At 41.3% G+C, this 26,823-nt stretch overlaps 1 protein-coding gene across 1 annotated transcript in view; it reads left to right on the top strand.

Moving 5' to 3' along the window:
- The first annotated feature begins 219 nt into the window (after window positions 1–219).
- Window positions 220–26,823, top strand: part of LOC126334734 (26S proteasome non-ATPase regulatory subunit 10-like) — a 65,585-nt gene continuing 38,981 nt past the window's right edge. The window contains exons 1-2 of the mRNA XM_049997274.1: window positions 220–355; window positions 440–538. Coding sequence (XP_049853231.1) covers window positions 254–355; window positions 440–538 — 201 coding nt within the window. The 5' untranslated portion in view covers window positions 220–253. The remainder of the gene's footprint in view (window positions 356–439; window positions 539–26,823) is intronic.

Raw genomic sequence — 26,823 nt, 5'->3', positions numbered from 1 at the left:
CAAAGAGATTTGATCATGCTGTAAAACATACCCACTAGAAATCTGGCCACAGTGCTTGAAAATGAAGTCTAGCGTCGTGAAATGATGGCATAACTCGGTAGTATCTATTTCACGTGCGTGTTGCAGCCATCGAGCGATTGACATTGGACTTTGGCGCCAGTGTTCTATGCTTGAAGAATTTACTAAATTTGACTTCGAGTTGTCAGTGAGTTGTTTTTGTTATTAGCAATCAAGCAATATATCTTTGAGCAAAATGGCGTCGGGAACGGTGTTTGAATCTGCGTACGTAGGGAACATACTGACGCTGAAAGAAAAAATATTGAAAGATAGTAAAATTATCACCCAAAAAGATGGGGTGAGTTTCCGCTTACGGTAGCATAAACTTCCGTATTATGTGATGCGTAATTGAAGTGTAGTTGGTACTTGTTTTCCCTGACAGGATGGAAGATTGCTGATTCACTGGGCAGCGTTAGGCGGACATGAGTTGATCGTTAATTATTTATTGGAAAACAAGTCTCCTGTCGATCCAGCAGATGAGGTAAGCCTTAGTTGTATTTGGTTACATTATTTGTTAATGGGATATCTCGAAATTGTATAATTATTTGTTATTAATTTGGGTATGATGATTTAAAATTAAAGTTATAGTACCGCGGCAAGTATGTTGTTACTTTTGTGTGGTTTTCCTTTGTCGTATCGAAACTTCAACGTTTAGAACGACAACTTATGCATTAAAGACATTTGTAAGTTTTCTGTTTTACTCAGTCAATGTATCGGCCTACGTTACTTAAGAGCCTGTCAACTACTGCAACATTTATGGAGGAGGTAAGGTGGCACAAGATGTTTAGTTGATTCTCTTATAAACTGTTTGTAGAAAATGCCTTCAAAGAATGCAATTTATGACGTGATAGAAAATGGTATTAGCAAGAACATGATGACGTAGGTTGAAATATGAATACAATTCTGTACTAGTTTCCTGGATATTATGTGAAAAATAACATATCTGCTTGAATTTCAGTGTAAAGGCAGGAAATTTTTAAGCTAATAATGAAAAAATGATAGGTGTTTCATTCTGTACCATCATATTTTTGGTATTACATGCCGTTCTTCTCATCTAAATTACAGTTGACTAGTTTCACAGTAATGAAATCATCAATTATATTAAACCCAAAAAAAGTTGGAAAATTTTTGTGTGACTATCAGGCTTCATAAAGAAAATTTAGCAATCTTGTCAGTAGAATCATCAATAGTTTCTGGATTTTGGTTCTTTGTTTCTAACGTACCAGGCACTTCTGGGAATGAATACACAGACAGAAGTTGGTTAAAATGAAACATTTCAATAAGACCTACTGGACACTGCTGAAAACTGTTGGTGGTGTTGATCTTGTACATATTAAAGTGCTTGTTGACATTGCAGTGTTGTAGAATCTCTCATTAAATATTTTCCTATTGCGCCATTTTCCGAGTTTTTTTTTTTCTTTTTTTTCCCATTCATTCACAGTTTAACTACTGTGCACATTTATTTGCAGGGGATGTCTGTAAAGGGACACAAGTTTCTGCTGACAGTATAGGAAACAAAAGTTTCCCCTGTGATTCCTCCCCCACCCCCCTTCAAAATTCAAATGTACTGTTTTTCAGTGCATAGAAGTCATGATTAAAATGCTTGTTTAATTCGTCTTCGAGACATTTTTTTCTCTAAAGTTATATTCGAAAAATAGTTTAGTGGAAAAAAAGGACAAACAGAGCAGTGTAGAAATTAACTATGGCATGTAAGCCAATACAATATTCTTTAGTGGGGTGAGTTGAAGCTACTGGATGTCTTCTGTATTATTATTATTATTATTATTATTATGGTAGGATGTGGTAACAGATCAAGCCTGATTTCTAGGTTAGTTGGAAGGTGATTGTTTGGTTGTGAATTGCCAAAGCCGACAAATGTTATTTCGTAAGAGTGGTATAAATTTTTGTGGCATGTGTTATGGAACTTCCTATGGGACATTGCTTTGTCCAAGACACTGTTGGTATTCCTTCATTTTCTTCTCTTGTACTTCTCTCCTCCCCCCCCCCCTCCCCCCACTAAACAACTCAACTGCATCTAGCAGCCCTACCCTGTCCCTACCACATTCTCACAATCAGCACTACACCTTCCACCAGCATACCCTGCAATCAATCCCCCTTCCCACCTCGGCCTTCTCCTTACACCCAACATGCATAGATTGCTTCTCCCATCAGTCTCATTTGCTGTACACAAGACTGACTTAAGCGGCAAGAGACAGTGTGTGTGTGTGGGGTCGACAATAGTGTCCAATCTCACCCAGTGGTTTTGCCCCGTGACATAAGGCTGTTGTGGTATGTGACGACATGACGGCACGAAGTTTAGTTTGTGAGAGTGGCATGTTTGTAGGTGTCGTTTTGATGTAATCGGTGGTGCTCTCTGGTGATGTGTTTGTGTGTTAGGTGATGTTATTCGTTTAGTTTGCGTGTGTGACATGTTTATAGGTGGCATCTTGTTGTGGTCGATGGTTCTCTCTGGTGGTACGTTTGTGGGTAGCTTGTTATGTATGGGGTTCACTTGTGTGGTAGCATTGCACGTGTGTGCTATCAGTGGTGACAGTGCTTTCAGCAGAATATTTTTCAGTCAGTTAACGATTTTGGTTTTGTTATGTCGATGTTATTATAGTTTTTTTCTGTTCGTCGCGAGTGAATTTTGGTAAATTGCTTTGTTTATGTCTTCGGTAGGTATGGATATGACTGAGAAGGTCAACAGTTTTGGTTGTCAGCGATGATGGAGACAGTGCATTGTCTCTAGTAAAATATCTTCAGCCATTAGGCCTGTTGTGAAGTGTTAAGTGTGTCGTGACCTATATAGGTCGAGGGAAGTGTTAGATTCCAATTTTGATTTTCTAGGTGTATTTTGTGGCAAGATTAAGTGTGATGGTGGTGAAAGTTTTGAGATTTGTAGTGTGGTATCGGTTGTTTGTTGACTTATATAGTTCAATGGACGTGATTGATTCCAGTGGATTTTGTGTGTAGTGGAATTTGGGAAGGTTGTAGCGTCTTGTTATTTTAGCGTTTTTCATCGTTTGGTGTAGTATCGTGTGTTTATATTTAGTTTGTCCCCACCCAAAAACCCCCAGTTTCCCACGCTTGTCCCATTAGTTTGATTAGGTTTTTTTGTGGAAGGTGTGTGTGGGTTTTTCTATGTATTTTCGTGTTGGTTGTCATGTTTACACAATGACATCATAGGCGCCATATTGGAGTTGTAATGGATGGTCGTTTCTGCCATATTTGCGACGTCATGGGTCAAAGTAGACGGGTGGAATCGTACGCTTCCGTATCTCTCTCTCTCTCTCTCTCTCTCTCTCTCTCTCTCTCTGATTTTCTTTTTTTCATTAAGTTATTTATATCTACCATGTTGATGACACCATAGGTTATAGTGTGTGTGGGGGGGGGGAATTATTTCACAGGTTCATTTTCCTTTCAAGGGCCTGTAAATGAATCTTGAACCTTTCTGCAAAGTCTTATAACTTTTAAGGTGAATAATATGTGTAATTCTACCTCATTGGCCAGCCAGAGTGGCCGTGCGGTTCTAGGCGGTACAGTCTGCAACCGAACGACCGCTATAGTCGCAGGTTTGAAACCTGCCTCGGGCACGGATGTGTGTGATGTTCTTAGGTTAGTTAGGTTTAATTAGTTCTAAGTTCTGGGAGACTGATGACCTCAGAAGTTAAGTCGCATAGTGCTCAGAGCCATTTTCTACCTCATTGTTCTCTGTGCATTTACTCTGGCACCTTGGCAGTTTTTCTATGTAAGTCACGAACTGTTGATTTCCTTATCCCTCTGTTCCTGCTAGGAACACAAAACTCTTGTTAAGAAAGCTAAAATCTCCATGACTTTTTAGTTCTGGCATGTACCTGCCTCAATCTTCAAATTATCAATGAGCTTTCCTGTTTCATTGTAGGATAAATTACTGCTGAGTAATGCAGAGTCTTTTGTCATCGTGAGAAATTCTCATTTTATTTTTTTGCTAGTATGTGTGTGTAAATGAGGGGCTACTGTGGGCAGTTTAGCAGTTTGTTAGATATAATGATAGCATGAGAACTTACAAAATTACTTTTAGGATAATGGCACTATGGTAGGCTGTTGGGGGTGGGGCGGGGGTGGGAGTCGAGAGAGAGAAAGAGAGAGAGGTACCAGTGCTAGCCTCTTTCTCTGACAGTGGTATCAGGAACAGTGATTTAAAGTTGTGTTTTGATTGTCTCACTAGACATTTCTCTACCTAAGATGTGATAAAGTAAGATGCTACCTCCAAACTCTTCAGTATGTGGGGGAGGACACTTCTTGTATAATCAGGGTGTATACAACCCGGGACAACTGGGAGATCCTGGAAAAACCCGGGCATTTTTTCATCTGGGAGAAAACCGGGAATTTTTTAGAATTTCGAGAATGTTTCATTGTTTTAGTTTTTAATTGAATTTTTGTGGTTTTGATTTGTAAGAACCAATACTCCGAAAAAGGATATTACTGTATCCCGCATCTACAGGATAATAATGCAGCAACAAAACATTAACAAGAGGAAGAGAAAACGAAAATAAAACTTAAGTAGTAAAGGAGATCTTCCATATACAGCAACAAAACATAGTGCTCATACAAGCATCTGCCAACAGCAAAATGTGTCAAAGGCTTTAGAAAAACTATGCAATGATTCATAACGACAAGTTACCTCCGATGAGCATGTCGCGACAACTGTTGACATGAGATTCGTTTGAGCAGTTGCGGGCGGGCTCTTGTGCATGCACAGTTGAGTCGCGTGTGGGTAGTACCTTCTCCCGCTTCTGGCTACGGATGTGTGGCTGGGCGCCACTATCTAGTATTGCCCCGGTTCGGAAATATCGTAGATCGGGGCCTGATGCACAGAGCAGTCTGAGTTGTGGTGGGGAGGTGGGTAGTCTCCATGTGACCTGTGTTTACGTACAGTGATTTTGCTGTTTCCTCTTCATTTATTACTCTCACATAAAATGAAAACAAAACGGATTTATGTGGCTGGGAGCTATCAAATGAAGTAAAATACGTTTGCATAATTACGGAAGGCTAAAATGTGTTGTTATTTTCAGGTTTTACTTCCAGCTCTCTGGCAGTCAAGCATTAATCACCTTGCAGAACAATGAAGTTATTTTTGTCGCCTTGCTAAAGAGATTTGGCTTTTATTAATCTTTTGCACTGAGCCAGTCAATTTATTTGAAACAAAGTGTTTAGTTTCACACAGTTGGCTAGTTTCAACTGTTTTCTGCATTTCAAGTACATGTTTTCCATCTTTTAGCTCGCACGGCATTATGCCATAATAAAGAGCCAAGCATGAAATAATACAGTACTGGTACTCAAGAAAATTTACATCCTAATCTGAACATATGAATGTGCGCTTTACGCCCAATTATGCATTTTAGTCTGGTTCACGAAATTCCGTTGAACTTGAAGTGTCCTCTGATGTCTTGTTTCTAATGTTTTACACGTACAAACGTATGGGCTTCCTGTTTTATCGTAGCTGCGCAAGAACGGTGGCGCCTGTTATCTGGCACACTGGTAAATACTGAAATGAATCAGTTTCTAACAGGCCACGGAAAAACATTGCGAATGGTGGTTTGAAAAGCATTACTTTCAAAGTAAATTTCTTTTACACAAGATGAACTATATGCGAGAATGTACGATGAATTTCTTAAATCACAGTGTTTGACTCACAATAAAAAATCAACTCTAAGGACGACCATCTACAAGAATTTCGAGCCCAGATCATCAGACATTTATGTCATTATTAAAAATTTTACTGGCACATTTGTGTGATATATCTTGAAGTGTAACATGCTCAAGAAAGATCAACAAAATATGTGGAAGCATAGCTTCTCTTGCAGCTTATTAATCTTAGAGACTATGATTATATGTGAAACCTCTGTTTTTCTTGTAGCAACATTATGAATATTAATTTAAACTATCAACTTTTCTTATTTGTGTGTTTCTGCTACTTAAGAGTGATCTTGTTATTGGCTGACTACATCACGTGTCCTATGCTGTCATCAGCTGGCGAGATCGCATGACATGAGCTATGACTGGCTTACAAAAGCGCATCACAATCTCGATTTCAATTCCTTGGAAAGTAACATGTGGTGTTTGGTGGAATTCGAATTTATATCTTCGTAACACGAAAATATGCAGCATACATGTTGCTGCTGCACATCAAAGACCTTTCCAAAACCTGCTTCCGCCCCCCCCCCCCCCCCCCCCCCCGAGTTTTGTTTTCTAAAGTGCCGGTAAATTCTACGTCGGCGTATAAAACCATAAACATTCAAAAGACTGATGTATTTTACAGTGCCGAGGAAAAGTATACTCTCACATAACACGGGGAAAATGTATTTTCACCTCGGAGAAAGTGTATTTTCAACTGAGAAATCCAGGAATTATTTTCTTGCCCATGTATACACCCTGATAATGAGCTTTACCCCACCCCTCTTTTCTGTTCCAATTGTGACTGGTTTGCAGTAAGAATGATTGTCGGTAAGCTTCCGCTTATGCTCAAGTGTGTCTAATTTTACCTTCTTTTCATGAGATATACTGAGAGAGTCAAAAAGGACCACAACTTTGGAATAATTTAGAAATTTAGTGAGATAACTTACAGAATGGGTAGATGTGTTATTCTGTAGCAAACCACCTCAAGTTTCACATAAGTGTAACTATTTGTGATGAGACAAACATCCCTCTGGTAAACAATTTCTTCCCACGCTCCTTGCAGTAAATCAGGTGTCACTTGTGCAGTGGCAGCGGAGATTCAATTTTTCAGGTTGGCTAAATTGTTTGGTGTGGCGTGAACATACAGTGTTTAATGAAACCTCAGAGAGAGAAATCCGCTGGTGTCATGTTTGGGGCAATGCAATTGGCCCTTCACAGCCAATATACTGACCTTTATGCTGAACAGTTGTTGTAGAGTTTGTTTCATGAAACCTAACCACACATTTAGAACACTCTGCCCCGGCAAAAGTAGCACATTTTAATTGTGCACCACACTTGTACTCCAGGTGGCAGAACGGGGTACTGATGCGCTACATGAATCAAACTTGATGTTGTATGCTACAAAATGACACATCCTCTGATTCTGTAAGTTATCACAATAAATTTTCACATCATTCCTAAGCAGTAAAGTCCTTTTTGACTCAACCTGTACTTCGAATAAAGCTGTATATTGGTTGACTCTTGGAACTCGTAACAGTAAACACCACCATCAAGCCTCTCACGCAGCACCTGCCATTGGAGTTGGCTGAGCATATGTGTGATGCTTTCACATTTACTAAATGAACTAGTAATGAAACACTCTTGTGTTCTTTGGATCTTCTCTGTTTCCTCTATCAATCTTATCTGGTACTGATCCCAGACTAATGAGCAATATTGAAGTATTGCTCAACAAGACTTTTTAAAGCTACTTCGTATATGGGTGGCTACTGTGGATTCTTTCAACAAATTTTTCAGGTATCTGCCTTACTTAAAAGTAGTTTGTTTGATTGTTTCACATTAAATCTTTCCACACTCATATTCCTTGATTGCATTTTATATAGTGAAAATTAATGACCTGGTAACACTCCCTTGGGGTGTATCTGAAATTACTTTGCGTCTGTTGATTTCTCTCTATTGAGAATTACACAATGTGATTGCTAGAAACTCTTCTCTCCAATCACACAGCTTGTCTGATAGTACATATGCTCATATCTTGTTCACAACGTGGCAGTGGGGAACTATCAAATGTGTTCTGAATGTCAAGCAACATAGCATCAATGAGGGTGCCAGTACTTACTGCTTTGGGATCTCATGGATGAACAGAGTGGGACGGCTTACACACAATTGTTGGTTTTGGAACCCATGTTGATTGCTACAGAGGGGATTTTTGGTCTTCAGAAGTGCCATGTGGAAACACAAAACATGCTTCAGAATTCTACAAATGACCAAACTCAGAAACATATAACTGTCGTTTTGTGCCTCCGTTCAGCTAACAGTCTTGCAAACAGGAATGGCCTGCACTCTTTTTTCCAGCACTAAGAACACTTCACACATCTAGTGACCTATAGTACGCTGCTTCTAGAAGGGGAGCAATTTCTTTCAAATACTGTTTATAGAATTTTATTGGTATCCCTTGCGCTAGAGTACTTTTTCCTTTTCTTAGTGATTTCAGTTTTTTTTTCCATCCTGCACACACTTATTTCTCTATCCTCAGATGAATTCACAATTGCAGGTAATGAGTACCATCAGCTGCAGAATGGAATGACAATGAAAATTTGTGCCGGTTCCGGGACTTGAACCTGGAGTTCCTGCTTATCATGAGCGGTCACCTTACCATTTGGCTATTTGTGCATGACTCACGGCCAGACCCAAACTTCCATATGTTGTCAACCATGATGTATGCTACAAAATGACACATCCTCTGATTCTGTAAGTTATCACAGTAAATTTTCACATCATTCCAAAGCCAGGAAGTTTCATATCAGCGCGCACTCTGCTGCCGATTGAAAATTTCATTCTGGAAGCATCCCCCATGTCTCTGCAATATCCTTTCTTCAAGGAGTGCTAGTTCTGCAAGCTACGCAGGAGAGCTTCTGTGAAGTTTGTAAGGTAGGAGACAAAGTAATGGCAGAATTAAAGCTGTGAGGACAGGTCATGAGTCATACTTGGGTATCTCAGATGGTAGAGCACTTGCCTGGTTCGGTACACAGTTTTAAACTGCCAGTAAGTTACATGTGGCCCTCTTTGTGTGTTTATAGCTTTTAAGTTTATCAAGCACAGCTGCCTGGCGTTGGCCAGCCTGCTTCTGGGTCTTGGCTGCTCTTGTCAAACCTTACATGGTCTTGGCTCCTCTCGCCACACCTTAAGACCTCGTTGTTGTCTTCTTTCTTATTAACAGTTGCCCATTTTGTTATTAATAATGTATTTCAGACTTGTAACAACATTGTGAAAAGAAAAGCTGCTACTCACCATATAGTGGAGATGCTGAGTCGCAGATAGGCACAACAAAAAGGTCTTCATCCAAATTAGTTATCTCTCTCTCTCTCTCTCTCTCTCTCTCTCTCTCTCTCTCTCTCTCTCTCTCTCTCTCTCTCTCACACACACACACACACACACACACACACATACACGACTGCAGTCTCAGGCATCTGAGCTCACACTCTTCAGACTTGGCTTTTCTCGTGGATGTAAAACCTCCCCCTCGAGTAAAAGTGGTGTTGCTCTTCAGAGTAGTGTCAGTTGTGAATCTTTTTATTTACGTTTGACAAAATTACATTGCAGAACTTCATTTTGTCACATTCATTTGACATAATTGCTTTTTTAACTTTGAAACACATTTTATACATTGATATTAACACACTGACATTAAACATTGGCATTTTAACATTTTGTTTCACACAAGACACATTATCAGGGTGCATTTTAATGGGTATATTTATTTCATACATTTTTCTTGAAAGTAAACAATTATATTACAACATTAAGTTTTAGAAATTTCTTTTAATCTTGATGTCTATTTCTAAATGAAATTCGATCGACTTGGTCTTTTGCACTCCATTTGTAAGTTACTACATCTTTGGCCCCTCTATTGAGAGATCTCTTAGCTAGACTAATTTCTGGACGTTGATTCATGATGGTTGTTCGTACTCATATCTTTCCACAACAGTCAGTAGCATCAAAGTCCATAGACTTCTGAGACATTCTTTACATTTGCAATACTTGCAACAACACATTAATATATCTAATATGATTGTGTTACACTAAGATGTGTAATAATTGTATAATGTGTGAGATATCTGGAGTGTGTATCTTCCTGCATGTCAGCAATTTATTGAAGGTCATCCAACCTACTCCCTGTGACTTTTAAATCATCCAGTTGGGTTGCTAAGTTTTCTGATCATTAGTCTAAGTTTAGCACAGAAATGTTTCTTTTCTCTTCTTTTCATTTACAGTACAACAGTAAAATTCTAAACTTATTTGCAGTGTTACATCTTTCTTTGTAGTACTATTACGAATTACTCTGCCTGTATGAATACCCTGATTCTGTAATGTTTACACTTACTGTGAAAACTTATTTTGCCTATACCTATTGTTAGTAAATCCTTTGGTGCTTCTTTCCCACATAAAACTGTTTGTCCTCCTTCCTTCAGGGCTACAAATAATCATTCATCACTGTTTAGATGTGTCCAAATGCTGTGATTCACTGAGGCTATCCCTGTCATACAATCTCCAGGAATTGCTCTTACTGGTTGCAATAATTTTGCTTTGTGCCCTTCGTGATCAAAGGTTGATGATAATTCAAAGGTCTCTCGACACATATGCCTGTTTTTGCTCAGTTCTGTTCCCATTGAAAGTTTTGCATATTTCCTTTGGACTCTTCAGCCAAAATTCTTTTTCTGGCTGTATAAAAATGTATTTCCCTTTCATTTGAGGGTTTTCTCTAGGCAATGAAAGTACTCTATACAAGTTAAAAACATTGTTAGCAATTAACGGGATATTAATGACATACCCAAATTTACTACCAGGGATAAAAACTTAAATCAGTTTTTCGTAATAATGAATAACCAGATGAGTCAGCAAGAGAAACATGAAATTTAGCATCTTTTAGTTCATCATGCATCAAGCTTAAGTATTTTACAATCTGTGCAGAATTGATTATCTGAGGCTGCAGTATCCCCTTCTATCATCATTTATTGCATTAAAAGGCCTTTGAGATCTACAGCAGAACAACAATAGGAAAAAAAAAGTATTACAAACACAGAAAACCCCAGTAAACGGAATGAGAGAGAAGAGGTATTTGCTGCATACGGCACATCATCTTTTTCGGCCTCTAGATTCATCCTCCACAGCCACCGGTTCCACTTCTTGAAGGATCATCGTCACTCGATGTGGCCAAACTATAGTAGTCGCCTGTGACCAGATACTCGTTAAGTGTGTTGCTTTCCAGACCTCTGGTACAGGTTTTCTTTTTTTCTTATTTCCCATTTACCTTCCATGTTATTGTAGAAGGGTCCATAGATCTTCCGAAGTACCTTTCTTTCAAATGCACATGTTGAATCTTCTGTTGTTGCTGATGTCGTCCAAGTTTCCCAACTCTCTAAAAGTACTGGCCTCACCAGTGTCATGTACAGACGGACTTTGATCTTATGAGATTTCAGATGAGATTTAAAAAGAAGGTTCAGGCTAAAGAACATGCGATTAGCATTTGTTATTCGTTTGGAAGGAGGGTGAACTCGACGATGTGATACTTAAAGATATTTAGTTTTGTCCTCGTTCACGTCCAACCCAATTCCTTATGCATTTTGGAATGGTGAGCACACATTTGCTCTAGAGTGCCGCCAAGGATCACATCATCATCAGCAAATTTCAGAATTGTGTCTGCTCCCCCCATCTCCATTTCCCTGGTTCAGCAATTGTTAATGGCTTACTTTTTTCCAAGGCCAAGTCGAATAATATTGGCGCCAATGGATCTCCTTGTCTCAGTCCGTTTTGTATAGTGAAAGATGGTGACAGTTGTTGCCAAAACGTACTGTAGAAATTGACTGGGAGTATCAAGCTGCAATTAGACGGATGTATTTTGATGGGATGCCAAGTTCCTCTAATGTTTCCCATAATGTGACACAGTCAGTGCTGTCATAAGCTTGCCAAAAATTGAAGAAGATGAGGTGTAGTTCCTGATTGAACTCATAGAATTTTTCTATCAGCTGCCTCAAAGTACATATGCAGTCAATGGTAGACTGTCCAGGGATGAACCCACATTGATATGTGCCTGCAATTCCTTCAGTCAATGGTTTCATTCGGTTTAGCAGAAGAGTTGTAAAGACTTTATATCAAATTTCAAGAAGTGAAATTCATCCATAGTTGGATACTTGGGTAGCATCGCCTGTCTTGTAGATGGGCCCTATAATTGTTCCCTTCCATTCTTCAGGAATTATTTCTGTTGCCCAGATGGTGGATATTAATTGTTTCACTGTGTCCATCAGTGGTTGTCCTCCTAAATGAAGCATCTCAGCTGTGGTACCACTACCTCCTCGGGCCTTGTTGTTCTTGAGTAGTTTTAGGGCAACACTGATTTCTGCCTCTGATGGTTCAGGGACTTCTACTCTATCAAAACGGACTCCCGTCTGGGTTGTCACGGTCAGTGAAATGTCCCAATTCAGTAGGTTCTCAAAATGTTGTTTAAATAGGTTTTCTTGCTCTTCTGGTAGTACCACTTCACCAGTCTCATCCTTTAGAACCAATGTATGTTGTCGGCAGACACATCTCGCAAGTATTGAGGCCAGGAAAAATGATCGTGATGACTTTGCTTCTTCTACTACTACTACTTCAAGCCGTCTTTTAATGGTGTTCCCGTTTCTTCTTTCTCATGAACTTGCCCTTGTTATGCCACGCTTCACAGTAGGTTACCCTTGCTTCTTCTGAGAGTTTTTCTAACTATTGTATCCTCTTCACTGTTCTCATCCCAAGAGATTCTCGACATTCTTCATCGAACCAAGTTTTACTTCTGTGTTGTGGATGACAAGAAAGTTCTCCTCCTGCATTCTGTAACACTGCATTCCTCAACACCAACCACGTGTCTTCCACGTTGATAAGGTTCTCCGATATTGCGAGATTTCTGCAATTTTATCTTGATAGCATTGTCTCACTTCTACATCTTCCAATTTATCCTTGTCAAAGCTGGTCATCTTTTCACGATTTCTTTGCCACTTGGTAGATAGTTTCAGGTGTAGTTTGACTACCACCAAGAAATGATCGGAATTCATACCTGCCCCGCGGAAGGATCACACTACTATGGTGTCCTCGGTCAACAAGAACATGGTCGATCTGATTCATCATACTTCCATCTGGGGATATCCAGGTAACTTGATGTACTACTTTGCGTGGAAAGTATGTGTTTATAATGGTTATTCTCCTTGCCTCGGCGAAGTCTATTAGTTTGATGCCCTTCTATGCATTTACAAATATGTTTATCATTTGCTCATTTCTCCAACTGGCCAAAATACTGCTGACGATTGCAATACCTGTTCTGCTCTTGTTACAAATGAGGCTACCCTATTTAAAATCCATGACTGTTTCTTTCACTTATGCTTTCATAAAATGCTCTACTCTCTCCATCCCAGTATTTAGGGCATGTTTATTTGGTTCCTAATTATAAACTGTTCTATGTACTCTTGATAATGTGGCACGCACCACTGTCACTTGTTCTTTAGTTAACCTTAGTAATGCTTCTGAGTTTCTCTCTATGGCGTCTATACGTTCTTTGTGGTATGTAGCAGCTGTTTCATCCAGTATGCCAAAAACTATTTTACTTACTTGGCCTACAAAGTTAGCGACTCCCCTTTTTCTTTGTGTGTCGTGCATTGTTAGCTGCTGTACTAGTTACTGCAGGTCTAAATTTTTTGGCATGGACCTGTTGGTCTAATACCCAACACTCCATTACTCTTACATTCAGTTGCTGTAATGTACCTCTGCATCTTTATGCTGCTGCCTTACCGTGTCATTCAGCCATTCGAAAGCACACTATAACAGAGCCCAGGTTTACATATGTCACTGTTCTCCATGTGATAATGTATATCTTCATTGTCCTACATTGTTATAATATAATCCTGAAGATGTTGGAAACAGTGTAGCTTGAAAGTCATTCGGCGAGTATGCTGATATAGATTGTGTAGTTGTTACTACTATTGTGAGGAGTTGAAATATTTTCCATCTGAGTGCCTGACCTGAAAGTTAAAAGAAATGTTTCAGCATATTGACAAGTCCCTTTGTTTCCTTATTTCTTTTAATTCTTATTATTATGTTAGGGTTGTCAATGTTCAATACTTCGAATAGACCTCTCTATTGTAAATCTAATTTTTTGGATCTGCCACATGTTACTGATTCATCGTATGGCAACACCCTGTCTCCTTCTTTGAACTCTTGTGTCTTGGTTCTTATCATACTGTTCCTTACTGGTTCTTTTATGTGTTACTGCTGACTCCCTTGCTGTTTGGTGGGCATCCTGCATTTTTACTTGTAGCCTATTGACATGTGATTCATAATCGTAATTTAACTGCACTGACTCTTGTTGCAGTACTCTTGGTATATTTGCTTTTTGTCCAAGCAGTAGTTAGAATGGTGTGTACCCTGTGCTGCTGTGTGGTGTAGTAATGAACACAAATGTTGCATATGGTACCCACTTGTGCCATGAACTCTGATCATTGTTACAAAATGTCTTAAGTATTCAGCAAGTGTTTGACGGCTTCTTCCAAGACACCATTAGATCTGGGTGATAAGCTGTAGTAGTTTGTACATGCTTTAACCTTTAACAATTTACTCTCTTGTCTGAAAAATCATTTAATAAATTCAAACCATGCTCTGTTAGAAGCACCTATGGGATTCCTTATTGTAGGTAATAATTCATGCCTTTCAATCGGAACTGAGCATAAACTTACTTAAACCATCCTGAAATATTAACATGCACCTTTTACCTGTAGTTTATGTGTCTAGTGGATATACAATGCCCACTGAACATTTTTCAAACACAGTCTCAGCTGTGTCTGTAATTTTTAAGGGTAGGCTTGCATGTGCTTATTTATTTGACAGGACAGACACTTCCGTATGTAATCCTTACTGCTTCCTTCTGTGTCTCTGCTTGTATTACTTTATTCTTTCTAATGTCCTACGCATTCCTTGATGCTCTTCCAAAGGAATATCGTACCTCTCTCGTAATATATTCTCCTTCGTTTAGATACAAATTTCTTCTTCGCCATCGCTTTCACTTTCTATTCTGGTGCTACTTACACTTTGGGGACATTTATAGGATCACTGTTTCCATTTGCTTCTGTAGCATGTTTTTCTCTATCTCTATCTTCCGTTTCACATCTACGTTTTCATACTCTACAGGCTTCATTTTGGTCAGAGCATCTGCAGTACTGTTTAGCCTTCCTGGTTTGTATATTACTTCTTAATCATACTGTTTGAGCTTGTCTCCATTTCAGGAGCCTTGAAGTAGGATCCTTTACACTGAAGATCCATGTCAGCGACTTATGGTCTGGTTACTGCTGTAAACCTTCATCAATATATGTACAGTCGGAACTGTTTCACAGCATGTAGAATAGCCAACAATTCTTTTTCAGTGGTGCTATAATTTAGTTCTGGTTTGTTTAATGCTCTGGAAGCGAATGTGATGGGCAAGTCTTCACCAAATTTCTTTCCTTGTGACACTGCCCCCATAGCTGTGTTGATAGCATCCGTGGTGACAACAGAGTCTGGCTACTGAAGTAGTGGAGGATTTATCAATTTTTCCTTCAGTTCTTCAAAAACAGTATTTTTTACCTTTCACCCCAGTTATACTCAACTCCTTTCTTTAATAACTCAAGTGGAGGCTTTGCAATTTTGTGAAAGTGTTCTATGAACTGATGGTAGTATCCAGCTAATCCTAAGAACCCTTTCAGTTCTTTCATTGTTCTTGGCTGGGGGAAGAACTTTACCTTCTCCACCTTTGCCATGCCCAGTTAGATTCCCTTGTCCACAGTACAGTGACCTAGAAAGGTCACTTCTTTCCTTAGGAACTCTCACGTCTCCAGTTGCAACTTCAAGTAATGTTCTTGTAATTTATCAAAGATTTCACGGCTCTTCTCATTATGCTCCTGTAGGTTTCTTCTGTAGCACACTATACCATCTAAATAGACAATACATTTTACTCTTTGCAGCTCTGCCAAAACTGTGTTCATCAGTCATTGGAAACGTACTGGGGGTCCTTTCAGTCCCAATGGCATTATCTTATATTCGTAATTCTGATAATTTGAACTGAATACAGTTTTCTGTCTGTTCACATCCATCAATATTTGATGGTATCCACTTGCAAGATTGATGGTATCCACTTGCAAGATCAAGCATCAAGAAGTATTTTTCTCTCTCTAATAGGTCCAAGCTGTCAGTGATATTTGGTAGCAGAAATGCATCTCCGACTGTAATATCATTTAATTGCCTGCTGTTCGATATGATTCTCTGCTTCTTTTAGCCACTGGCATGAATGAGGAGTAATAGTGTGTTCCAGGCTCTCTTGCTTTCAACAGTTACATCATCTTTCAGCATATGCTCAATTTGCTCTTTTTAAAACTTCTTTTTGCACTTTAGGGATACGGTACAGTTTAGCATTTATACCATACTTGCATGTTCCGTCTCTATCAATATTCTGTGCTGTACTGCGGTTGTGTCACCTGGTAGATGGAATACATCTCCATACTCGGTACACACCTCCACTAATGCACTCCTTTCTTCTGCATTTAAATGATCAATTCCTAGCTGTTTCCGCAAAACACTAATGCAACTTTTCATTTTTTCTGTGACTTCCTTACTGCCTTATTTCTTTTGCTCTTACTGGTGGATCTGATTCCTCTGTCAGCAGCCTGACAGTCTTCAGCTGAACACTTGTCTTTGGACAAATTCAGTGCACCTGCCATTTAAAACACTCACCAACAATTCAGGTAGGTGCACACTATGTGTGCAGTCTCCTGCCTTGGAATAACCAATTCCCTTTTGCTTTCTCATGGTACCTTGCCTTCCACTCTCAGCTTCATTACATTTTCTTCTCAGGGAAGCCATTTCCCTGTTGGATTCTTGATCTGCTTCAAACCCATTACCTTTTGGTTCCTCCTCTACTATCAAGAGTATGTGTAACCTTTGTACTCTTAAGACCTTGTTCGCATTGTCTAACTTGACTTTATGCTCTGTTACGAAGTCTCGACCTATTAGTCCGTCATATGGAATATCTAACCTTCATACGTACATGTGGAACTTACGTCCGAATTTCCTGGCGCCTGCTACACTTAGGTGTATTTTCATAACACCTATTGTCTTTTGCGACAATCCTTAGTGTAATGGCCTTGTGCTTACAGTTGAAACACGCTATGTCTTTTACATTCAGGCATGTTACGCAACAATAACCCGGTAGGTTAGATTGCGGGCATCTCCATTCCCTTAGTCCTGTCAGTTTCTCTACGATTACCCCAGAATTCTCTGACATCTGTTGGCGTCATATTCTACAATCTTGTCTCTCATTCACTGTCAGCATTGGTGTGACCTCACATGTCACATACGTAGCAAAAATTTGTAAACTCTTTGCCCATCATGACTTGGACTCTACCCTCTTGTTTACTCTTTCTGCACTTGCTTGCAATGTGTCCTCTCAAGCCACATGTGATGCATTTTAAATTTTTAATTTTATTCGATCTTTTCATCATGTCCATTCTGCAATTAAATTATATCCTTGGGGCTATTCCCTGCTCTCTTATTGATATATTGCACTTTCTGCCTGCTGTGCTAACTCTACTGCTGTTGCTAGTCCGATCTTGTCTCCTTGGTTTCTTACTATTGGTTGAACCCTATTGTTAGTTAGACCCTGAAGAGAGCAAGCTCTTCCCAAGGAGTACACAAACTCTATGGTTCCCCTTTACATTCTCTTGACTTGAAACCCGACTTACAGCTTCCCTGAAATCTCTTTACATTTTGTCGATTCTACTTGTCCACAAAGAAATCTGCTCTCCTTGCCCTTGTTTCAAACACTTGCGGTCCCAACCTTTCCTCATCGGTTAGTTTTGCTTTATTGAAATTCAGTAGGATTTAATGTTTCTCTGGCTTGACCAACTCAAAAGCAGTGTCTACATTTTCTCTGAATTCGCTAAGATCTTGTTTATTCACCTCGAATACTTAGAAATAACACACAGAGCTTCTTTAACTGACGTCCCACCAGCACTGGTAGATGAATATGCTTCACTACCTGAAGTCATCGTACTGAACTTTAAAATTACAATTTAAGAGTAGAAATACAGTGCATTCTTATTTTCTAAATCAAATGGACCAGTTATGTAGCATTTTTATTGTGGTGCATAGTTGTGCTGCTCTGTGTTGCCTGGTGCGCATGTGCTGCCCTTGTGCCTGTGATGTGCACTGCATCGACTGCTACCTGCTTGACTGACGCATATCAGGTGACTGGGTAAAGCGTAATTTCCAACCATTGGTCGACAGGTAGGGTTGGCAAGCTCTCCCTGGTACAGGCCAGCCCCAGGGAGGGATGACTACCTGAGCTGCTACCTTCCCAGATTGCTGATTGGTCCCTCTGTCGGGTGTTGGGGTGGTATGAACAATCACCTAACATGGGTGAGGGGGGAGGTCCCAGGTCTCCAGTTGGAAGGAGCGCACTATCGGAGATGCTGGCATTCATTGGGGGATTTTCACGCAATGAGCCAATTATCATCTTCGCATTCCACATCTACAAAAAGTAAATCGAATGAAGCTCCTGATTCAAAGGTGCTCCCAACTGCATCATGGTTCCTTGTGGTTTCCCGTACTGAGGATGCTTAGTCCTTTGCAAAGTTAGATCAATTTCTTATTCAGAAAGTTGTTGATGCAATTGCTGGCCCCGTGAAATCCTGCTCTTGTTTGTGCAGTAGCATTTTGCTTTTGGAGACTGCTCCTGATTCTCAAGCACAACAGCTGCTTGCCATTATGCTTCTCCACAGCTATCCTGTTCGTGTCGAGGCCCATAGAACTCTGAATTTTTCCCATGGTGTTATTTAGATTAGATTGCACAATGGTCTGACTGAGACAGAAATTCAAACATACCTCTCTGATCAGGGTGTCATTGTAGTCCATCGGGCAATGAAAAGGTAGATGCATCCTTATTGCCCTCACACCCTTTCTCACTTTTGATAGAGTGACGCTTCTGTCCAAGATTAAAGCAGGCTTTGAAGTTATCACAGTTTAACTGTACATTCCGTACTCTATTCGCTGTTACTAGTGTCATCGTTTCAGCCACACTTGAATGTCGTGTTATCACCCGGCCAAATGTGTAACCTGTGGTAGGTATCCTCACAAGGGTGATTGTCCATCTCTTTCTCCTCGATGTATCAACTGCAATAGCCACCATGTTGCCTCCTCTTGAGATTGTTACATGTATCTCAATGAGTGTGTTGTCCAGAAGATCCGGGTAAAGGAAAAATTGCTTTGCTCGGTCACAGCAAGTTATTGGCTAGCCGCAAACCCTGCATTCTACCATCTGACACTTAGAGTAGTATTCCTGCTACATCTCACTTGACAAAGGAGATGGCCATGCAGACGTACAACCTCAAATTCAACACTGCAGTTGTTAAATCGCCCAGTGTCATGGTAGCATCACCGTCTCCTCCTCCATCTTTACAACAAGCCACAAAACTTTCACCTCACAGGACGAAGTCATCTGCTACACACCTGGCAGGCCATAAAGTACAGAAGGACTATGCCGCAAAGACTTCCTACATTCCTCCAGCCAACAGATATCTGAGTTTTCCTCTGCCAGCCAGAAAGACTCAAAGAAGTCAAAGGCAAACCGTCTTATCCTTCGCCAACCCGGAGATTCTCTTCAATGGTGTGGCCGTGTCATACCGTCACCTGGCTGACCTCCATGTCACCGCTGTGCACTGCTAACAATTTTTCTTCCCTGGACTCTGCAGATTGACAGAGGGAGAATGCTGACACCTTTGTAGATCTCGTGAAGTGGGGTCCTCCAGCCTCCATGCCCTGTAGCAGTGAGTCTTTGAAGGCTGGCACTCGGCAGCTGCCAAGGTGACACATCTTCCTTTTTTCCCCTCCTTCCCTTTCCTCATTATTACTCTCCTTCAGTGGAACATTTGTGTCCTTCGATCAAACAAGAATTGCAGTGTCCACTTGTTCTCTGCCTGCAGGAAACAAAATTGCATCCTCATCACTGTTTTGAGTTCTTGCATTTCTTCCCAGTCTGTTTTGACCTTCCCCCTGATGGTGGCATTCCATCTCATGGGGGAGTCATGCTGCTCGTACGGGATGATGATCATAGTCAGCCCATCTCCTGACTACCCGCCTTCAAGCTGTTGCAATTTGCGTTTTCCTTCCTCACTTGGACCTTTTCCCTTTGTACCGTTTGCAACCACCTCACCCCTTTCTGCTGCTCAGTGTCTTTAATGTGCACCACCCCATTTACGGCTCGCTCAGAACCTGTCCAAGAGGTGCTCTCTTAGCTGACCTTCTCAGTCAACTTAACCTCCTCTGCCTTAACACAGGAGCACCCATGTTCCTTCCAGACTCCACACACCAGTTGCTATCTCCAACACTGTGGGTCACCATTTTGTGGAGATTTTGAGCTCCTCAGACTATCGCTAAGCCATCCTCCATTGGAAACGAGCAGAGGAGGCTCAGGCAATACACCCTTGTCTTCCCAGAATTGTGAGTGCTTTAATACTGCCTTTACTATGAGGGAGCTAGATCATGCTCTCACTTCGTCCTGATTGTCCACCCCATTGCCAGACAGTGTTCACATTCAGATGTTGCAGCACCTCTCTATTGTGGGCAAGCACTTTCTGTTTCGTACATACAACTGCATCTGGGCAGAGGGCACGTTTCCCAGATGCTGGTGTGAAGCCACTGTCATACCCTTACCTAAGCACGGTAAGGACAAAAACCTTGCTTCCAGCTACTGCCCCATTTCTCTCACCAGCTGTGTTTGCAAGATGATGGAACGTATGATTCGTGCCCGATCGGCATGGTGGCTCAAGTCTCTCAATTTACTAATGACTGCACAGTGTGGATTTCGAACGTGCCGTTCTGTAGTTGACCATCTCATTACTTTGTCCACCCTTGCCATGAATGGTTTTCTGTGAAAATCTCAGACTGTGACTGTGTGTTTCTATTTGTAGAAAGCCTATGACACCTGCTGGAGGACTGGTTTCCTCTGTACTTTCTGCACTTGGGGCTTCTACGGCAGCATGCTCCATTTCCTATTTGTAGAAAGCCTATGACACCTGCTGGAGGACTGGTTTCCTCTGTACTTTCTGCACTTGGGGCTTCTACGGCAGCATGCTCCATTTCCTTCAGGAATTTTTGGAAGACTGAGTTTTCAAGGTCCGTATGGGTTCTGCCTTCTCGAACACCTGTATCCAGGAAAAAGATGTGCCTCAGAGTTCTGTCCTCGGCATTGTCCCCTTTGATATCGCCATTAACCCTTTAATGGCCAGTCTCCTGCTGGGCATCTCTGGCTCCCTCTTCTTTATGATTGTGCCATCTGTTGCAGTGGTACACAGACCTGTCTCTCTGAACGGCAGCACACTGGACTCGCATTCGGGAGGACGATGGTTCAATCCCGTCTCCAGCCATCCTGATTTAGGTTTTCCGTGATTTCCCTAAATTGTTTCAGGCAAATGCTGGGATAGTTCCTTTGAAAGGGCGTGGCTGATTTCCTTCCCCATCCTTCCCTAACCCGAGCTTGCGCTCCATCTCTAATGACCTTGTTGTCGACGTGACATTAAACAACACTAACCTAACCTAACCTTTGAACGGCGTCTTCAGCTATGTCTCAATCTTCTTTACTCATGGAGCATCGACAGTGGCTTTTGTTTTTCCAATGACAAAACCATTTGTATGAATTATATGTCAGTGCAATTGGTTTCTTCCACCATCTTTACATTTTGGGCCTGTTGCTGTTCTGTTCATTCACTTTCTAAGAATACCACTCCAGCCTCGCTCTATCTGCTTCAGTTACATTACCTTCACAACGAACTTTGCGATAGTATCTTTGTGTACACTGATGGCTCTTGGCCTGACAGTGGTGTCGGGTGTGCCTTCATCATTGGCACCAACGTTTTTCGATATCTGCTTCGGGAACACTTCTCAGTATTTACAGCAGAGCTCTTCGCTCTGATTCAGCCCATTAGTACATCCGATGTCGCAGGCTTTTCAATTGCATCATCTGCTCCGGTTCTCCAAGTGCCTTCAAAGCCTCTGCGTGTTGTACACTGTCCATCCCTTAGTGCAATGGGTCCAGGAAAACTGTCACTTTGCCCACTCTTGGAGTCACTGTGATGTTTATCTGGATTCCTGGCCACATCAGTCTGACAGGAAACAAGGCTGATAATGCTGCTGCTAAGGCCTGCTAGTTCTTACATTCCCTCCGCTGATCTCTGTGTTGCCGTCTGTCACCAGGTAGTGTCACTTTGAATCACCATTGTTCCTTCCTTCATGGGAACAAGCTCCGGGTTATTAAGCCTCTCCCAGCAGCTTGGATGACCACCTCTCAGCCCTCTTGCCGCGATGAGATCATTTTACCTAGGTTGCGTATTGGGCACTGTTTTTTTAGCCATCACCATTTGCTAAGTGGTGCTGCCCCACCACTTTGTGCTCATTGCACTCAACCTTTGATGGTCTGCCATTTCCTGACGGAACACCCATTTTTTTAACCACTTTTGTTCTCATTTGTGTTTGGCATCTCATTTATGATCCGTTTCAGTGAATGACACACGGTTGTCGACCACATTTTACTTTTTATCTTTGTAGCAATATGCAAAGGACATCTAATTTTTAGTTCAGGGCCTCCATTTCTCTATGGTGTATTTTATAGACCTTTCTCTATGTCCCCGGGTTTACCTGTCTTCTCTTCCATCATTTTCTACAGTCCTAACATGGGCGTGTATGACCCTTGTTGTTTTTGCGCCCTAAAATGAAATAGACAAACAAACATAAAAGTGCATCATCTCTTGTTGCTAACTCTGCAATGAGTTCCAGCTTTCCCAAATGCCTGCTTGCTGCACCATGCTTTACACTGTTCTAAAACTTCTTCATAATGCTGTATGCTTGAAGCATCCTGCTCCCGAGTTTTGTACACGTTTCCCCTTCGACGTCAGCTATTGCCATGAGGTAATGTTTAGGGCTACTCACTTCATATTGGCTGTATATGTGCACTATTGTTCAGTGGTTCTTTAGAGACAGGGTGAAAGGTTAGATACATCTGTCTTAATATCGTCACGCGCTGTGTCATACGCCCTGCATAAACTTCTCATGACATAGTGCTGTACCCACTAGAAGGCCCTCTCTCTTCCTCCCTCTCATCCCAGCATCTCTCTCTAACCAGACATGCTGTATGCCTCTTAGTTTTAATTCCGCTCCTTACCAAGGACTCCGTTGTCAAAAGTATTTACTGCTTTCTTTGTGTGTTTATAACTTATAGCTTTCATCTTGTTACCAAGCATAGCTGCCCATCAGCCGGGTGTTGGCCAGCATGCTCCCAGGTCTTGGGTCCTCTCGCCATGCCTTACGGCCTTACTGTTGCATTATTTCTTATTAACAGTTGCCCATTTTATTATTAATAATGTATTTCAGACTTGGATTTTCTCATGGATATAACAGTAGTCAGTCAATTGTCAGCAGCTTTCCGCCAGGTAATCACAGTGGTGGAACCTTTTCTGCCTTTAGGATGATAAGGTCAGGATCTATTTTGAGGTTGTGTGTGGATATTCTTTCTTCTGCTGGAAGGGTGGTAGTGTTGGGAAGGAATCTGGGGAATGACTGTGAGGCCAAGCTGGAGGAAAATAATTCCTGGAAGTTGACCAGGGGTTGATTATGTGGAAGGGAGGGAGGATCACAGTGGTGTGAAGTAGGACTGTTGATATTTTTTAAAATATGGGGAATCCAGTATATCAGTGTTTAAAAAAGTTGTTATTAGTCCTCGATATATCTAAAAAAGTGTGTATCTATCAACAAAAAATAAAAAATATCGGCTGATACTGGCATTTTTAGAACTGTATGCTTAAGTATTGATTTATTATTAAATATTCATACATCAGCAAGCTAGCAGCCTACTTACTCCCTGATAGCAAGAATTGAAAGGAAAATGATGCATATTCATGCTTGGCAATAACCACTTTGCTGACAATGGTAACTGCACATTAGTGGCACAATGAAAGATGTCCGATGGGTTTGTCATTTGTTTTCATCACATATCAGATTTGTCCGGAACACTTCATGATGACTTCACTGATTTTTCATTTCTGCAAACACGAGTGACGTAGCAGTTGTAGTGTTAAAATCACATGGTGAAGTTAAACATTGCCATTTCTGTTAGTAACACAGTCAGTCAGCATATCCCCTCACATGTATCTGACCAGGGCAAAGACCAGTCTTGTTATTTAGATTTTTGTATATCATTTTCAACAACTGTTTTTGAATTATGCTGATGTGAAGAAGTAGCACACCAGTTGCATTAAAAAAAAAAAAAAAAAAAAAAAAAAAATTTAATGGAACTGGTGTGGAAATCAGAAATCTTGTTGTTCATGCAATCAAAGAGAAAGACTGGACATGATGAAAGCTCAAAAAGCAGGAAGACTACTTCATACAGTGAAAGTAAAACTATGTTCTACTACAGTTTAAAAAAAAATAGATTCAAATATTTACCGTAAATTGTGAAAAAAATATAAAATAAAAATATCAGCCCTTAATATTGCCATATCGATATCTTTTGGGAAAAATATCAATATATCAATACCTTATCAACAGCCCTAGTGTGAACTGGGAGGGGCAGGGTTCATTGTTGGGATTATGTTGGCTTTGGTTGGAAGAATTGGTAAAAAAGAAGGGTTTCCATTGCAGGGATCAGTACGAAGAGAGCAAGTCAAACACAGTTAAATTTGGATGTAGGGCTGAACTGGTGCCTTTGGATAGGACTGAAACTTCTTTGGGGCTGAGGATTTTGGTGGAAATTTCAGAGATGTGATGTATGTAGTGGGGCTTGCACAGCAGCAGTATCTTGTGGAGGAAGCAGAGGTGGCTGTGCCGTGGAGACGTGTTTTTGCAAAACCAGGTTTGTGAGAACAGGGACTGGTGGCATCTGAAAAGATGGTTATTGTGAAAGGAGGAGTGGGATCCAGAGAAAGGAATTTTTATGGTTAGGCTGTTGGGAGGGAGGCGGGGTGAGATTCCACGATTAAGGCAGCATTTAAGGAACAGGATGTGGGCCTGGATTTTAGCCATGGAAATGGATACTTTCCTGAAATAGTGCAGAAAGATGGAGCAGGGGACCATTGTGGCAGGGCTGGTTTTATTTGGGAAATGCGAAATGTGGGAAATGAGCAAGTGAAGGTGTTATGTGGTTATGAGGGGAGCTGGAAAAGATGCATAAAAGCATGTATAGATATGCAAAAACATGTACAAATGCATATAAATATGCACAAATGCATAAAATACGCAAAAACATGTACACAAATACCTAAAATGTGTACAGAAGTGTGTGTGTGTGGGGGGGGGGGGGGGGGGGGGCAGAATGGGTGAGGTGTAGGAGAATGCGCATGTTGGGATAAGGGAAGAGGAGTAGGGGGGATTGGTTGTGTTCACAAGTTTGTGTGGCACCAGTAGGTGTGGAAATAACACATGAAAATACAAGTGAGTGAGGCAGGAAATGTGATCAATGGAGATAATATAACTCTTTCATTATTGCTGTGAAGAATTTGGGTCATCAAGAGCTGCACCAAAAATCTGGGCAGCTATGCAGCTGTGTGTTGTGCGTGGACGGGACCGTTGATACAGTGTGGCTTGGAGTGTGTGCAGTTTGGGATGTGATGGAAAAACATAGGACAGAAAGAAAGAGCAGTCATTGCATAGTGTAATGTTTTTGGGATGGAAGAAAAGCTGTGAGGCAAAATCAAACATTGGAATGTCAACAGTGTTATGAAAAGGATATATTGCTACTCACCAGAAAGATAACACGTTGAGTTGTAGACAGGCACGATGAGAAGACTCTTACAAATAAGCTTCCACCCAATGCCTTTTTCAGAAAGCAAGCATAGCTCACAAACATACAACCACTACATCCAGCCAGACTGCAGCAGAAACATGTTGAATAGTAGCAACAGTCCAGATGAGGGCGGGGAAGGAGGAGGGGGAGCAGGGTACAGGTGGGGTAAGAGTAATTGGCGCTGCTAGGTGGAGCCTGCAGTAGCTAGAGGTGGCAGAACAGGGCTGACAGGCACAGCATCAGGAGGCTGTGTGGGAGGGAGTGGAGGGGGTAAAATGGGGAGTGAAAAAGAGGAGCAGAGAAGGAGAAAAGACCGGAGGATGTGTAATGCAGAGAGCTGTGGAGACTGAGGGTGAGAGGAGGTGAATAATGAGGAGGTGAAAGGGCAGAAGGGGCAGAAACAGTTGTGTGGAGGCCCGAGGATAGTAGGCTACTGTGGGTTGAGGCTGGGATGATTTTGGGACCAGAGACCGTGTTGTACGGATAACTCCCAATCGTACATCTCTATGCCACCTCCCGGACCCAACCCCGTACTGCAACTGACCATCTGGTAGTTGGAAACAACTCTCTGACAGGCATTTTTCTAAATGCCAGCACCTCATTGTAGTCTTTTTTGACCTACATAAGGCTTGCAACACCACTTGGCACTATCACATTTTCCTTACCCTTCATGATTGGGGTTTTTCTTGCTCCTTAGCAATTTTTATTTGTCAGCTTTTATCCTAATTGTTGTTCCGGATTCATGTTGGCAGTTCAGTTGGCATTCCTTGGGTCCAAGAGAACGGTATGCCACAGGGCTCTCTCCTAAGTGTCACTCTCTCAGTCTTTGCTTCCAGTGGGCTAGTGACCTCTGACGGGCTGCATTGTATGTTTATACCTTTTGCATTTGGTACATCTCTCACTCAGTAGCCTCAGCAGAGCACCAGCTCCAAGGCAGCATCCGAGGGACCTTAGGGTGGACCCTTTCCCATGGTTTTGATTTCTCTCTTGCCAAAATGTGGGTCGTGCATTTCGTACCACAGTCTGTCGTGATCCAGAACTCTACTCAGATACCTAGCACTAGGAAGTTTTTGCACAGTCTCATTTTTGGACATACAACCACTACCTTCAACCAGACTGCAGCAGAAACATGTTGAATAGTAGCAACAGCCTAGGAGTAGTTGCTTCTCATTTCAGAGCATCGGAACTTCTGGCTATGGCTGCTGTGCCAGACAGCCATTTTTGTGGCTGGCTCG

Source organism: Schistocerca gregaria, chromosome 2 (assembly GCF_023897955.1).
Source record: "Schistocerca gregaria isolate iqSchGreg1 chromosome 2, iqSchGreg1.2, whole genome shotgun sequence".
Lineage (NCBI taxonomy): Eukaryota > Metazoa > Arthropoda > Insecta > Orthoptera > Acrididae > Schistocerca > Schistocerca gregaria.
Note: the sequence above shows the minus strand (reverse complement) of the source record. Positions and strands in the feature narration are given on the sequence as shown.